The sequence below is a fragment of the Empidonax traillii genome, unplaced genomic scaffold (assembly GCF_003031625.1).
Source record: "Empidonax traillii isolate 1590-97213 ecotype Southwest subspecies unplaced genomic scaffold, ASM303162v1 scaffold1069:size343330, whole genome shotgun sequence".
Lineage (NCBI taxonomy): Eukaryota > Metazoa > Chordata > Aves > Passeriformes > Tyrannidae > Empidonax > Empidonax traillii.
The window spans coordinates 139,756-156,065 of NW_020956262.1; the positions used below are offsets into that span (position 1 = coordinate 139,756).

At 48.5% G+C, this 16,310-nt stretch overlaps 1 protein-coding gene across 2 annotated transcripts in view; it reads right to left on the reverse strand.

The window, feature by feature from the left end:
• Positions 1-16,310, reverse strand: part of SLC25A22 (solute carrier family 25 member 22) — a 50,256-nt gene that overhangs the window by 18,444 nt on the left and 15,502 nt on the right. Inside the window, exons 1-4 of one of the 2 annotated variants that reach the window (XM_027904625.1) lie at positions 13,002-13,115; positions 8,359-8,465; positions 4,176-4,301; positions 1,076-1,131 (exon numbers count right to left, since the gene is read on the reverse strand). In XM_027904625.1, the coding sequence (XP_027760426.1) occupies positions 1,076-1,131; positions 4,176-4,301; positions 8,359-8,378 (202 nt within the window). In that variant the 5' untranslated portion in view covers positions 8,379-8,465; positions 13,002-13,115. Of the gene's footprint in view, positions 1-1,075; positions 1,132-4,175; positions 4,302-8,358; positions 8,466-13,001; positions 13,116-16,310 lie in introns of those variants that run through there. The other variant, XM_027904626.1, reaches the window with a different exon arrangement.

The window sequence follows — 16,310 nt, forward strand, 5'->3', positions numbered from 1 at the left end:
GCCAGCCAGCCACAGTGTCTGTGTTTCCTTAAGAGTTTTAGAAAAAGCAGCAAGAGACGCTACACATGCCAACAGCAAGGCACCAGCACCTCCGGACTTCCGCTTGGAAAGACAAAGAGCAAGGACTCACTTAATTATAGTAGTACTTTAATCAGGCTTTATCAGTGAATGAGTGCCACAAAGCATGCTATCTGAGCAACTCAGATAAAAACTGCATATGAAGGCAATTGACTATCAGCATGTAAAATGAAGCAGACCTCAGGCCAACTAAGCCAGTTGGATTGTGCTGAGAGACAAGAAGGTACTCCATATTTTCCTCTGCTACATATAAAGTCAGAATGTGGCCTGCTCTCCTCAAAATCTTTAAAAACTTCCATGGATTTTATGTTTAAATTATAAAAGGTATAATGTCAGCTGAGGAACTCGCTGCTGCAACAGACAGCCTAAGCCAAGGAGCAAGGAGATTTCCAACAGGTCAGCACACAATGACCGAACAGCTGAAGTTCCAATGTGAGCCAACCTCTGATTTTCTTACGACCCCATGGGAGTTCTTTTCTAGGGGCAGGTGGTTTTTTTTGTTGTTTTTTGTTTGTTTGTTTTAATTGCTGCTTGTCTTAACACTTGAACAAAGCACTTTAGCATGCTTGAGAGACAGCAGGCCTGATCATGTCGGTGGTGCGCTTTGACATAAACTCAGTCATCAATTGCAAAATAAGATACTTCAAGAGCTGGTTTGCTACTGCTCCTCTGGCAAAAGTGACCTTGCCCAAGCTGGGAAACAAACACACAAAGTACTGAAACAAAGCCCAGCAGCTTCATTTAAACTGCTAGTACAGATGAACATCAGGAAATGGTAAGGTTTAACACCACAGGGAGGACTCAAGCCCTCAGTGATGGACAGCTGAGCAGACAACTGCATGGAGGAGGTTATTTTCAGAAACAGCTGCAATGTTCAACCTCTTAGGATATTGCTAGGTTATTGCTTTATATGCCAGAGAACAGAGCTTTTCCTCCCACTTACGCACCAGTGCTTCCAACGCAAAAGCTGTGCTGCGCCTGACTCAGCTTTACTTACCTCTGTACATGCCAAAGTAGCCTTCCGACCGAATTGTTTTAATGAGGCAGTCAGACCTGCAAACAAAACAGAGAGATGAACCACAGGAGCTCAAAGGTGGGTGAGAACAGAGAAAAACAAAGCAAATTTCTTGGAGTGGTTTCCATTTACGTTCTGTCAGCAAAACCCTGAGCAGAGAGGGGAACTGCGTCAGCCTCTGAATGTGCCATTGTTGAGGCCCGAGTCCAGTTTCAACCCCTAATTCACAGGGGCTTTGAAACCCCCAGCTCACCCTGCACACGCTGTCTGCTTTCTAGAAACACAAAAGGGAAAAGTGTCACTGAGAGGGCTGTTTATCCAGGGTCCCCTGTGGCAAATGCACATGAGATGCTCTAACAAGCAGATCCCCATGTATGCATTTTTAAATCCAGATCTGGAAGGGAAATAAGGGGGGCCAAAACCCCCCATGCCGGCTTGTTTGACTTACTCCGTGAAGTTTGACACAAGGCACACACACAAACACTAGATGACCTGAACGCTCAGTCATCTGTAGCCTCCCAGGCAGATTAAAGCGCTTACTTTTAACACATCAGTTCCCAGAGCAGGCAGCCAGCACTCAGGCTCTCACCCTGGGGAGAGCGGGGCAGGGTGCTGTGCTCCAAGGGGAAAAAAACTATCACCTTCCTTGTTGCAGAGTGCTGGAATGGCTCAAAGGCTTTTGAAGGCACAGACACACACCTAGCAAATCCAAAGGTGCAGTTCAAGAAGGCAGCACAGATCCCATGGCAGAGTTTCCCTCTCTGGATCACAGCTGCACGAAGCCTGGATGTTGGCTGAAGGTGGCCTTAGGGTGTTGGGGAAGGGATAGGTACTTCTATGGCCATAGGGGAAGAGAAAGGTGCAAATGCAGGCATGTATACGTAATTTAAGGACCAAAAGGCTCTTTTAAGCAGTAATAAGGGAAGTGTGGCCGATGAAAACAAGAATTCATCTTTAAGAGATCTGGCGACACAAGGAATAAACTTCATCTCTGCTCTGTAGTAGTGCTGAGGTGGAAAAGACTGTTCTAGGGTATCCCACATTATTTGTGAAGAGCCCATCCTGCATTGCTGCCAGTCACAGTAATGAGTCCCTGCTCTCTGCTGGGACTCCCCACATCCTTTGGGATCCCATCTTTTACACACTCCACCCCAGCTCCTGCAGCTTACACATACCCATCTCCTTTGGAGCAGCTCCTCCAACACATTTGCAAGCCCCAGAAATCTCAGTGCACCTTTCTCCTATCCCTCTCATCAAGTTCTTCCACTGCAGTGCTGGAGACAAGGCATTTTTCCTTGAGCCAGTGGTGCTGCTTTGGAAAAGCTGTGGCTGGGAGGGGATTGGGAAGAGCTGCTTCCCATCACGCTCATGCAGCCCTGCTGCCTCACCATGCTTGCACGTCACTTCCAGCCCCTTGAGCTGCAGCAGAGCAAGATGCAGCCAAGTCCATGCCCAGCTCTTTTCTCTTGCTGGAAGAGGGAGCCAACAGCCAACTAAAATGATACATAACATACCTGGGGCAGCACAGCCCAAAATACCAGCTATCTCCAGCCCTCAGGACTGCTCCATAGTGTCTTTGGCTCATTCAAGTGAAGGGTTCCCCTGATGCTAAAGATCTCTTGAGCTGAGCAGAAGCAAGGCATGCTATCTTAAAGTAAGACAGCAAAATTTTTAATGAACTAGCTGCCTTCCTGGGTGTTCAGCAGACACTCAGGTATCTTTGAGATCTGGTATTGATGGGTACACAGTATTTTCAAAAAAATAAGCCCCTGTAACTGGGCAGTCTTTGTTAAGAAAGCTCATCTTTTCCCCTTCTTAGAAGGAGCCACTTCAAATATACAGGGTAAATCCTATGTATTCCTTAACAGCACCTCATCCCACAGCAATTCCTGACTATGAAGCAGATCTGTGCTTGATTGCTGGAGAATAAAAGCCTCTCTCCCACGGAGCTCCCCTCCAGGGGACGAGGCATCCTGGCATGCAGTCCCAAGGGGAGCCTACAAGTTCTCCATCCTGCCCACACTCCTGTTTCTGTCACCTGTAAGGTCAGGGGGATAAGTGATCCTCAGGGAGGAGATGCAATCTGCAACAGGAGCAGAAAACAACCAAAAGGAGAGGCAAGGTAAGAAGCTGCATCCTGCCAACAAGCCTGGGTACACAAACAATGCAGGGAGCAGAGAGCATGGGAACTGTCAAGGGAAGCACCAGAGCCTACAGCCTAAGCTCATGCATCATTACATGTCATCAGTTAGAGCAAGGAGGCACAGAGACTAAAATCATCAACATACAGAGCATTTCCTTCCTATCTTCACTCTGCCTCAAATTTTAAACAAAGTGGCAGGGGGACAGGACAGACCTCATCAGTTCCATCCCAGTCCCTTCTTCCCCCTCAATGACACGAGTACTTTTGGAAAACTAAGGCCTGTGTCTGGTTCCTAGGACGAACTTGTGCTGTGTGGTCTGCATTCCCAGAGCAGACACACAGCCCTATGAGTCCAGCACAAACTCCAGAGGAACTTGGTGGGCTGGATATACTCATTCCTTCTTTTCCTACAGCCTGCAGCACTTGGGGTTTTTTTAGACACAAGACTGCTGGGGTAACTACAGCATGTGTCTACCTGTGATCCTTCAAAAGGTCCACACACAGCGGTCTAGGCTGGGAATGGGTTGACTGCTTTTTCAAAACTGACACAGCAAAGGAAGAATCTCCAATACCAGAGTGATGGAAATAGAAAAAGGGCAGAAATTCCCTCATGCACCTGATTGCAGCTCAGCAGAGAACTGAATGGGACTCCCTGTGGTTTGGTCCTGAGCTCTGAGAGCAGTGAACACTCTGCTCCCAAGCAAGGGATTCGAACAGGTGTGCCCTCTGCAGAGATCTTGTCTGCTCATCTCAGCAGCCTCAATAGCTGCTCTATTTGGATTATCTGCTCAAGCATAGCTTGGTTCAAGATTGTCCCGTGGCTTTCCTGAGGACAGTCCAGTTCCTAGAAATGCTGAACTCAACCTGGAAGAGGTAACCAAGAGGAAGGATTCCCTGCCAAAAGCCCCGAGGGATGCTGCCCATGCAGGTGGTACTCACAAGCTGGTGTACATCCGCTGGCCATTCTGCTGGTTCTGCAGGCGAGTTTTTGCCAGGTCAATGGGAAATACACAGGTGACCCCAATCAGCCCAGCTATCCCTCCATTGATCAGCTTGGCAGGTAGACTGTAAGAGGATGAGATAGACAGAAACAGATGTCTTAGCACTGGGTAACATCAGGGAAGGGAAAGAGAAAAGAACTGAGCTCTTTTCCATGACCAGAGTTAACACATCACTGTGAGACAAGGCTGTCCCTCCCCAGCACAAAGGGAGCTCTGCCCCAAGGCAAAGCTTGGCTCCCACTGTATAAACAGGGGAGGTGGGGAAAGCAGCACAAACATCAGGAGTAACCACTGCTGAGTGGAGTGGAGCCAAACAGCTAGCCCACACACTGCTAAGAGCAAGATAAAACCCCGTTCCCCAGGACCCAAGCGTTTCTGTGGTCCCAAGAGGAGAAAAGACAGAGTGTTGGACCATCCACCATGTGGACAGCCTTTAGTTAGGGCCGGATGGCATCTGAGCCAGCAGGTTTACTGACAAATGCTTTCCTGCACCACAATCAGATACGCAGCTAATGAGAGGTTCGTGACACGTCAGCTGCTACCATCATGTGGGAACGGGCCCGGCAGAAGCGCCCAGCTGGCAGCCAAGGAGCAGACGGCCGCAGCCACGGGAAACTGTTTCCAGACCCACCGCCCAGGGCGAGGGGAACACACACAAAGCAGTAGCCTGGCAAAACCACTGGACTGGCAGCCTGCACGGCCGCAGATGCGAAGACGTGAGCTCATACCTCTTGGGGAAATCAAAACCTGGCTGGCTGCACACGCTTCCAAAGTGCGGGGCTTTTTCCACTCATCCTTGTGCTCCCATGGGGAATTCTTGCAAGTGGCACTGAGTGAAAGCCACATCAGCTAAACATGAGTTCTCAGCAAATTCAATTAAGAAAAATGTCCTGCACTTATATGCTCAATAAACCACTGCACGCAGAGACAAAGGAAGCCTGTTGAAGTCAGCTCCCTCCAATAAAGCACAAGATATGGCTCCCTGAACACAGGATGTGTTGGATATTAAACTGCAGTCCTAGATTGCAGCTGGCTGAGCCAGCAAGGCCTAGTCCTCCCAATGGGAGAACAGGAATGCTGCCTTTCATGACTGTGATGTGCTGCTCTGGATGGGGGGACAGGCTGCATTAGCCTTTGGAAGCAGCAGTGGTGAGGCTGGCCACGGCATGGTGGGGTGAAGCCCTGCAAACACGTTCCCCCCAAGAGCACTGCAGAGCACTCTGCATCAAGGGGCAATTGCACAGACAAGCAGCCATGCTTGAGGGAAAGGCAGGATATGGAGCCTCAAGGTTTCAACTTGAGGTCACCCTGAGGGAAGCAGACAAAGGAGGGGTGGAAAAAAAATAAAAGTCTTTGTCCACTAGTGCTAAGCATGATCTTGACATCCCAGGAATTTTCTTTCAGCCTCTGCTGTCCTGCAGCCAAAGTTCTTTCCTCCTCAACACCTGCACCAATATAACATACACTGAGCCTCAGGGCTGGCTCAGCTGGAAGAGGTGCCAAGGACAGGCAGACAGATGTGAGCTCAGCCCACAACTCCAAACAAGACAGTACTGAGATTAAATCAAGCACAGTATGTTAGGAAAGCAGGCCCAAATCAGTGCATGAGCTCAGTGCAGGGCCAAGCTGCAAGATCTCACCAGCTCGAGATTCTGCTGCCTCGGGGATCTTTGCGCCACAGTCTGAGAAGGGAACGGATTTGCCTGCAAACTCCTATGCTCAACTTGTTCTCAGGACATGGGACAACTTCAAACAGTAAGCTTCACATCACGGTGCCCTCCTTATTTAACCCATAGTCACACTGGAAGAGGACGTTGGAGACCAGATAAAAGCATGTCAAGATAGAGGCATCATTGGGAAGGAGGGTATTTCAAGACAGGATCACCTCAGTCTCCCCAAATTCAGCTCTGAAGTCACTGTTGGCAGGCCACAGACTGTGAGGCACAACGAGTGCCCCTTTCCACCCTCAGCACTGTCATCGCTTCTCTAAGTGTCCCTTAAACACCCAGGGCAGGCTTCTCTCAACCTGTTCCAACAGTGAAATCATCACAGGGTTTATATCAGGTGGAATTAAGACACAGACACAAAGATCTTACCTGCTGCTACTGTAAATGTAAGAGACTCCCCAGTTTCAGCACAGACCCCAGCAATAAAGGGGAATAGTTTGATGTGTCTGGGCAAGCCAAATTTAGGCAACATGCACTGCAGAGGGCCTCTCCCTCTGTCTGTGCATGAGAAACCCTTGCTCAACAACACCATCACACCTGAATCCAACTATCCAGGTTTCCCCATGCACACTGCAGAGGGAGACTAGTAGGGATGGACTATGGGGCAGTATCTGGCAAGACACTAAGTTCCACATGCACTGAAATACGATGCCCTTGATCTCACCTTGTATCAAACCACTGCTGTTGATATTAGTCTTTTGCCATCAATCTTTTTCTACTAAGGAGCAAAAGATGCATGCTGCAAGGTTTGGTAGACGCTCTAAGCTTAAACAAATCTCCTTGGCTTGGCTGCCTGTGACTGCTGCAGACACAGATGGGAGACGACCAAAGCAGGAGAGATGAGGTATTTGAGGCACAGAGAATAACATGAGACAAAGGCCATGCACCTGAATAAAAAGCTTTCTCCCTTGTGACTAAGTCATCCTGCTTTCCACGTCAGCACTCTCTGCTCTCTCATAGGATAAGAGTCCGCTGTGCTTGGTCTCTCTGTCCTATTTAGCTTTTGCATAGCTACTGCCTCTCACTACCTACGTGTGCAGGGCTTAGTCAAACAGGGACAACACAGGCCAGCATGCAAATAAAGCCATTTGTTCAATTTAACACAAGAAGGGATAGAAGGGCATCACAGTTCTCCTCTCCTAGTGCTCCTCCTCAGCCCTTTTAACTAGTCCAAGCTGCTGTTCACACTGCCAGGAGCCCATCAGAGGGGCCAGGGAACATCTGATAGGACATGTCTCCTTTTCCTTTAAAATACCAAGCTTCAAATGGCCACGGACATCTGGTCCTTTTGCTCTGCTGAGGCTATCAGGAACACACACCTGTCAGGCTCCATGGAGGTGAATCTCAGCATGTCCTTCATGGTGTGCAAGAACAGTGCACTCCAAATGCAGTAGCCGACGACGGGCAGATCTAGGCACATAAACACTTCACAGTGCTGTCTTATTATCAGCACAGCTCAGGACTGTTCACATTTGCAGAAGACAGGCATACCATGGTTAGGATATCTTCCTGTAAGTGCTAAGAAGAGCCAGCCCTCTTGCCTGCAGCATTCAGGCACTGCCAAGCCCTGGCCCTCTGTCACCAGGTTTCGTTCACCACTGACTCCACCTGCCCTGAGCTGGTAACCTGGAAAAGCAGATGCTAGAAAAGCATCACAAAAAACCCACAGGAATCCCACAGCATGTAGGAGTCACTTATCCAGGGCAACCTCATAAGCAGCAGACAGTTAAAACTACGTGCAGGATTGTGCAGATCCATCTGACACAGCTCTTAGGAAGCTAGAGGGCAAAACCATCTTTCCCAAAAACATATCCCAATTCATTTCCAGGGAGGACTCAAATTAAGCCTTTGCATATGCCAGGACTAATGCTCTAAAGTTCCCACTGTGTACTTAATTGTCACTAATCACTGTTGGTTCTTCATGTTCCTGCAAGCACTCAATCACTGACTGGCTTTAAAAGGACACAAGGCTGCACAAGGCTACATGGACTTTGTAATTACGAGCGCTGCATCCTCGGCTGGTCAAGGAGCTGGCTGTGCTCCTTTGGTGCCAGCAGCTGAAGTCAGCAGGTCAAGGTGACCTTTGAAAGAGGAAGCAAAAAGGAACAGACTTGTGAAGGATATAAAGCAGAGGGTAGAAAGAACAAGGCAATGAGAAAAAAGAACTGAAGAAAGAGGAGATGTGACATCATGGCAGAGACAGAGAATAAGAGAAGGTTGAAAAAAAAACATAAAAAAAGATAAAGAAAGAAGCGGAGAAGAAATCAGAACTGCTTAAGGCTGGAAGAGATGATACCTCCAACCTCCTGTATCAAAAATGGAAATAAGTTTGAAAGACTTTAAAAGAAAAACCTAAAGCACAACCAACAACTCAAAAAAATTTTTAAAAGTTACCTGATCTGTTTATCAGCCATTTAATTCAAACTTGTTCTTGTGAAGAAATGAATCTGTTCCTTCAAATTGTTCTTTTTCAGTCACGTCTTTTTCACTTCAGTTTCTTCCTGGAAAAGGACAGAAAGACACCAAGGACACAAAGTTGAGACACTTACACTCTTCCTGAAGCTCAGGTGCTACTGGGCAGGCTGTAGGATTAGGCCACCTGAGGAACAAGTGACTTAAGGGAGCACCTGATCTCCTTAGAGAGGAGACTGAGCTCCAGAGGGAGCCTTATAAATGTGTGCATGTATATAAATACACAGGGACATATGGAGGGAAGAGTTGCCAGAACCATCAGGCTCTAGCAGCATGTGAGGAAGGGCAGCAGCCAGGCAGGGCACAAGCTCTGCCCAGCATCCAGGACAGCAGTGTCTGTCACTTCTCTCAAACTCCAAGGAGCGTTTCGCACCATACCATGTGGATCCCCAACCCACTGCAGGTCCACCCAGCCAGCCCAAGTCAATCACGTGTCATTACAAGACTTGTTCAGCACTTCCCTCCAACACACACGTGCTGTTTCTAAAGGACAGTCTTCAAAAAAAACTGCACTTCCAAACTATCCTTCCTCTATTTCCAAGCCCAAACAGGAGAGCCCATGTTCCGTCTTGTGCCCACATTGTCTTTTAAGCAGTGCCTGTCTCTCCTCAAGCTATTGATGGGACTTTGCCCTTTGGCCCACTCCTTTCAGCTCAGCTGTGTTGGCATAGCACTGAAGCTGCAAGACTGCAGGAACCAGTTTTCTCTAAAACTCCTAACTGCTCCTGTTTCATGAGAGCTGGTAGAAGTTGCCACACAAAGAAATCTGGGCAATGGAGAAAATTTCAGAAGCAGCCAAAACTTTCAACTTTCTGGAGATATCCTCGCCTCCTCACCTCCAGCCTGGGAATCAGATGCCCTATGCTTTCATCAGGTGTATCAGCAGCACTCAGACAATTTCTTCCCTGAGCCACAAAAACTCATGAGACATGATAATGTCTACACCCTCAATACGATATTTGCGTTTATTGAGGCAGCTCTGACAAAATACGTGTACTGAGTGGTTCCTGATAGCCTGCACCAAACTCTGGCATAACTCCCCCCTTGCTGTCCCTGCTGTACCCTTTCCTGCAGAGAGGCACTCAGGAGACCAGGCACCCATCGCAAAGGGCAACACCAAGAAAAGACAGCAATGCTGACAATATTCACCACTGCCAGGTAGCCAAGAGCGTGAGAGACCAGTATGGACACACAAATATATCACAGGGCTGTTTCTTACCTGATGACACAAGTAGGGTGATGGAGTCCCTCCGTACCAAGAGGGACTTGGGAGAGCTGAGTTTAAGCTCTCTCTTCCCTTTTTCCTCTTGACTTTTGGCTTCAGTTGTCTACCTGCCCAGGAACTACACAGCCCTCCCCAGCTGTCCGATCCAGCTGGAAAACTGCTCCTGCTTCCCACCAGGGAACAGACGCTCCTGATGCAGCTGCACAGCAAGACAGGGTAAAAACAACCTTCCTGGGTTTAAAACTGGGCAAAGTTACAAGTTTCCTTGGTGCTGGCTGTACAGCCAGCAAATACCAGGACTAGTATCATCTCCCCTAACAAAAGCCACTCAACTCGTGGACGACCGACTGGAAGCGAACAATGTGATCATTTTACAGCAGACACCAGCACTTGATAACTGTTTAAACAGCACCTGGCACAGCAGAGGCCTTTATGTCTGTGGCCAGGGGATTTTAATGAATTAAGGGATTTTACTGCACTGAAGTGGAAAGCTTATTTGAACTCTGTTTGTTTAAACAGAGCTCCAACGAATGACCATTTGCAAAACAAACCCGAAGTCACTGCAAACTTTTATCTGAGCACTTTGCTGTAATCTGTGGAACTCACTAAGTCCTTTATAGATGGTGAATGATGAAGCCCCCAGTGTTCTGTCCAGGGAGTTCCTGCAGAGAGCCAGACCCCAGTCACATCCAGGGCAAGAAAATAGCTTCTACAGTCCTGCAGTCTAAAAGGTGGATAAACCAGACTGGGAAGAGAATGCCAATAATTTTATAGGACATTTAATAAACAAATTCAGAACTTTATACATTTAGCCTAGAAAGAAAAGAGATTAAGTAACAATCTAAGTATATCTCCCCAGAAACACAGTGCTCTAAGGAGCCAAAAGCTGCAAATAAAAGCAGGCAAGCATCTGCAGCCAAGCAGGGGTGTAGCTCTGAGGCATCCTGTAGGAGCAGTGTCGGGGAGCAAGGCTTGTACCTTCCTAGGAAATCTCCCACCAGCACCTGCACTGGGGCAGCAGACAAGCCAGCAACACCACAAAGGTGCTGATGTCTCAAAAAGGCTTTGTATTATTAAACTTCATGGCCAGGTGTACAATGGCACTCACTGTTGGAACTGGGAATCTGCATGGCACAAGGAGCTGAGGAGCTGTGAGGAAAATGGTAGTGGGTGGGCAGGGGAAACGAGAGCCACCAGAGACTCACCTGAAAGCCAAAAAGGCTGAGCAGCCATCACAGAAGGGGAATCCTAGGTTAAACACCCCATAATTAACAGTGAGAACTGCATGGGCGTATTTCCTTCCTAGAGTGCTGTTAACACAGCTAGGCATGGATTAATGCCCCATTACTTGCACACCAGGACATCCCTTTTACATTTATTAAAATGATTGAGCAAATTAGTTTCAAAGCCACACACACACCGCAGCAGAGGGAATCATCTCTGTGCTAGGCAGAGAAGCGGTGCAAACAGCCCAGAGCTCACACTGACACATGTAAATAGCCCAGGAGCCTCCTCAACCCTGCCTCTCCCTCTTCTCACCTCCCAAAAGCCAGCTCCAGACAGTGACAGAGCAGCAAGACTGGGATACCACAAGGCAACCCTGACCAACTCTGGATGCATCTGGTCCTCACAGTCTAAGCCACTGGTAAAGCAGTGCTGTTTTTTGCCCCTGCCTTGTCACACACCACATACGTTATCCACACAGTAAGGGTTTCTCTAGACCAACCTTTGCACCTGCTCTCCCGATCAGCCTGGGACACGGGGCTGAACTCTCAACCTCTCGCCTTATCACCTGAGGGAAAAGTGCTTACCAGAGAGTCACAGCCCAGCATGAGGCACGGAGGGGAACACACAGACCTCATCTTGTCTCATACCATGTGTCATACCAGCAAGCTTGGACTGGAGATACAGGCACCCAACATCTCCACGAGCCAAGACATCACAGAAGAAGGAACAGGTTAAGTTTACTCACACCTCTTTTATCATGCTCCTTGCATTTAGTGCCACCACACTGCCCTACGGATATGGGTTGCCACCTCTACCCCCAGATGCCACTGCTCTACCCAGTCTGAGCTGGGTACAGCACTCTCCTTCTCCTACTCTTCCCCTGACAGGCTGCCAGAGCCACCGCTGGCATCCTCCAAGACAGCTGCAGACTTCCAGTCCACCAGCTCCCTCAGTCCCACCAGCAGCACCCTGCACCCCTCCCAGAGGCCAGCTCTTTGCTTCTGCCCTCAGCCAGCCCTCCCATTTCCAGGCTCTCCCTTCCCCAGCAGCTCCACTGCAGCTGAGCACATCCTCTCAGGTGCAGAATGCTGGACATGCCGATTTATCTGAGCACACACAGGCTGACGTCTTGACAGAAAACCTTTAGCAAACGTCAGCGGGTGCTGTGACCGAAGAAAGCAAACCTGTCTTCTCCCTACACTTAAACATGTGTTCCCATCCCTGATTTCATGCCAGCACAAACATTCATGCAGAGCAGTCAGGCAAGAATGAGATAGAACTGGAGGCCAGCACACACTGGAAGTTGTCACTGAAAGCAAATGTCCAAACTACAACCTTGACTTGAGAATAAATAGCAAAAGGGGAAGTCAGGACTCCCACATACTTTGATTTGTCTTGAGAGCAGGCAAACTCAGGGACCAGTGAGAGAAGCTGATGTCAAGAAACAGGGTTCAGAGGGTGAAAAGGGGGAGCAAAGCTATGCCAGCATCCACTGTGTCAAGAGGACACAGCCATGAAACTGCTCATAGTCAGAGAAAGTGGGGGAAGCAATCAGCAACAAACATCTACTGGGAGAGGAGAAACCCTCTGGAATCAGCACAACACTTTCCTTCTAAGAGCAAATGCATCTGAAGGTGTGGACACTGCCCAATTTTGCTAATGACTGAAGCAAAGCTGCCACCACAATGACTAAGGTTTAAAGAGTGCAAAATGAAACTGCAAATATTTCCTGAAAGAAGCTGCTTTCTAGATGTGTGATAGGCACAGAGTGCACAAAGGAGTCAGTACCAGGAAATCTCACCTGGGGAAAAGCTGTCAACTTGGCTTTCCCCCACTCAAAACATTTTGGAATAGAGAGGTTGGAGGGAATTGGTGTCAGTTCTCTGCTGTTCACTTGCCTTTAGGCACTTGAAAGCAGGGACTGCCATAAATTTCTGTACAGGATCAGGCAAGGTCTTAGTCCTTAAGAAAACAAAGCAGCTCTCGAACACGCTGGTGGATGCTCCCCACCCTCACAGACTGTCCCCTCTCCAGCTGTGCAGGGGCACAGTGCAGCCCCTTTGTACCAATCTGCCACCAGACACAAGCCCAGGGGCTGCAGAAGCAAACTCACCTGCCTCGTGGTCAGCGCTCAGCTGTCCCCGTACCACCCTGAGCTTTGAAAGCACCAAGCCCAGCCACAGGGGAGCTTCCCCCCTTGCCTCAGGTGATAAAAGGCCAAAGTCCCTGTGGGGAGGTGCCATGCCAGCCGCCTGCACCATTGGCTGTTCACACTCTCCCTTCTGTGGGAACAGGCTCAGTGGCACAGCGCCCACTCAGCTTGCAAGACACGGGGATGCCGAGCCCCAGCATGGAGGGAACTCCTTCCTGACAGGCCCCCACAAGAACCCCCAGCTCCCGCAGTCCCTTCCATCCTCCACAACCTCTGTCTTGTGCGGCTTCTTCTACAGTTGCTCGGGATGGGTGTCCCCCTCTGTTCCCTCCTTTTGCAGTGAAAGCAGTCAGGCTGCCACCCTTGCAAAACTGCAGGCAAAACTTGCCCCCATATCCAGCCTCCACTCTCCCTGCATGCTGGGCTCAGTCTGGGGAGCCTTAACCTCTTCATGCTGTAAGACCTTGTGATGAGAGAATGCCTCAAAATATCTCACATATGCCACAAAAAAAGTCAGGTTCCCTGGCTGAGGGCATGTTATAGAGGTGTTTGGCTTTGTAGATGCAGGTGGTGGCAGTACAGATTTACCTGGATGGCCACAGAGGGGAAAAAGAGGAACAAAACTGATAAGCAATAAAGGCTCCTGAGCTCTCATTCCAGCTCCATCACTGAATTGCCCTTCACCTTCAGACAGTTGGTACCCTGAGAAACACCCTGTCCCTACAACTACATTCTGGCTTAGGGAAAAAACAAGCCTTGAACAAAAATAGTCCAACGTCTTAGCAGACATATTTACTCACCACATCCCTTACCCGTGCAAACCAGTGTAGTCATCCATAAAGTTGCAAGGAGAGGAGTCACAACAGGACCATGCTAGAAATGTCACAAGGGACAATCCTGCAAGCCCCTCAGACTACGGCAATGTCCTGTATTCTGATACTGCACGCACAGTGTTGCAACTATCCTCTCCACCAGGATGTACTTGAGATTACAAGAGATCCACACAACAGCAGTCAAGAAGACAAAACTGACCTTGAAAACGCAGCCACCCCCCTCACTTTCCAAAGAGGGAGAGGGCTCAGCACTCAAGAGTTTCTTTTGAGCTGGTAGAACCAACCCTCCTATCTCAGGGACAAAAGTCCCACTGTGTGCTGAAGGCAGTTCTCTCTCTCTCCAAATTTACCAGCTGCCATCAGTCACCAGGACCACCTCAATGCAAAGCAAAAGAGTTACCAAAGACATCAGGCAGACACTCAATTGCTTCTAGCAACTGTCCCTCTGTCTGCCTGGTTTCAGCCACACTGGGAAAAGTCAGCACAGCTGCTGACTCCAAAGCAAGGATCAAAGTGAGTGGAGTAGCAGGTATTACTGGAAAGCAAGAGGACAAAAGAGCAGGGAAACAGATGGGGATGTTCCTGCCTCCAGGCAGTAGGGGCAGAAGGATTACACCTAGTTTTCCCACTCCCCCTCCCCTTTGAGCTCTGGGTCCTGCTGGAAGAATTGGGTGGTCCCCCACTCCCAGTAGAGCATCATGCAACTTTGCCTGCTTTGCTGAGAAATGTTTTACAGGAAGTCAAGACGAAGAGCACCTGCTGTTGCCTCTGTGAGAGCAAAGACTTGGAGAAAGGCCTCCAAAAAGCACTGGGGGAAGCAAGAGAACTGCCTTCCTGATCTGGAGAGCTTCTCCAGGCCAAAAAACAGCAACCTACTTAGATTAGAGCAGAAGCCATTTGCCTTATTATTTAACAACAGGAATCCCATGGAGGCCTCTTCTTGCACCAGCATGATCTCTCTCCTAAACGAGTTTCCAATCCCTCAAATCTACTTCAGGACAGGCCAGGAAACAGAATCTAGTTTCATAGGTCCTAGCACCAGGTCACACTCTAGTTACCAGGTCACATCCTACTTTGGCTGGGCAGAAAAGCTGGCAAAGGGCAACTGCTCAATGTGAAGCCATCTGTCAAGACAGAGACTTGAGAAGCTGTGCTGATCTGGAACAAACACCAGATATACCCTTTGACTTTGAATGTCTTGGGAAACTGCCCTGGATGGAGAGATGGAAAGTTGACCTCATCTTGAAGCTGAGCTTGGTATCAGTACTGCAGCGCACCAAAAGGCCCCGGTGCATATCTGGGATCTGTTATTTTAGGGGCTGCATTGACCTTCAGTCCTGGAGGTTTTGCAACTGAACTGCAAGATGGGATGAGTAAGGACAGCTGTTAGGTGAAGTGACTCACCCAGGGCTCACATGGGAAGTCTTGCTATCCAGGACATCGGAGCTGCCAAGTTGAAGGAACCGGAGGGAAGGTTTCAGCAGGACAAACAAGCTTGCAGTCATTCTACTGAGAAGACATGGAGTCATTAAAACACTCTCTGAAGGCAGTGCAAGAGAGAGACAAGAGGTCTAAAAGTCCTCACATAACCCCTGGCAAGACTCAGGGGGAGGCAAAGGAAACCCATGGGAGATGTTGGCACTCTTCCCATCTCAACCTGCCTCCTCTCCAAGTTCTCAAAAAGGCAACTGGGTCTAGTGGGTGAGTCTCAAGAGATCTGGCTCCTCTGCGCTGCACAAATGCCACATCAAGTATGCTACAGCCCTGCTCCCCTGTCATTCCTCTGAACACTTACAACACAAGTAAATAGCCTCTAAATTTAGGACAACTATTCATGCTCAAAGGCAAACTCAGTCTTGGAGTAGGTGCCAGAAGGCCAAAAACCCTTTCCATTCCTCTCATCATAAAATCTTCAGTGATGTGGTGATACAAATTCAGGGCATGGCCACAGAAAAATTCAGGCTCAGCACATCGCTTGAAAATAATGGTTTCAATCTCTGGTCTGTAGATACCTGCAAGTCCCTCCACCAGTTCAAAGGGATCTGTAAAACGTAGATACATATTGCATATGCAAACACAATGAACTATATATATGTATATAAGTGGCAACCTCTACATAAAATTATTATTTAAATTAGGATTATAATGAGCTAATTTTGCCTCTGAAGAGCCAACAAGTAGAAGCACAAGCTAACTGAGAGATAGGAAAATTGCCTGCACCATGATCATGCCGGTGTACAAGCAAGTGCAGCTTGGGCATTACTGGACAACGTAAGTGGGTGTTTATTGCCAGCAATGCCCCTTTACAAGTGCCACTTGATTAACCATGTAGTCACATGTTGAATTGGTGTGATTCTAAATATTTTTAAATCCACCTTCCTCTGGGTCTGTTCTCTGTACCAGTTTTTAAGAAATTGTAGCTTCAGAGAAATGCAGC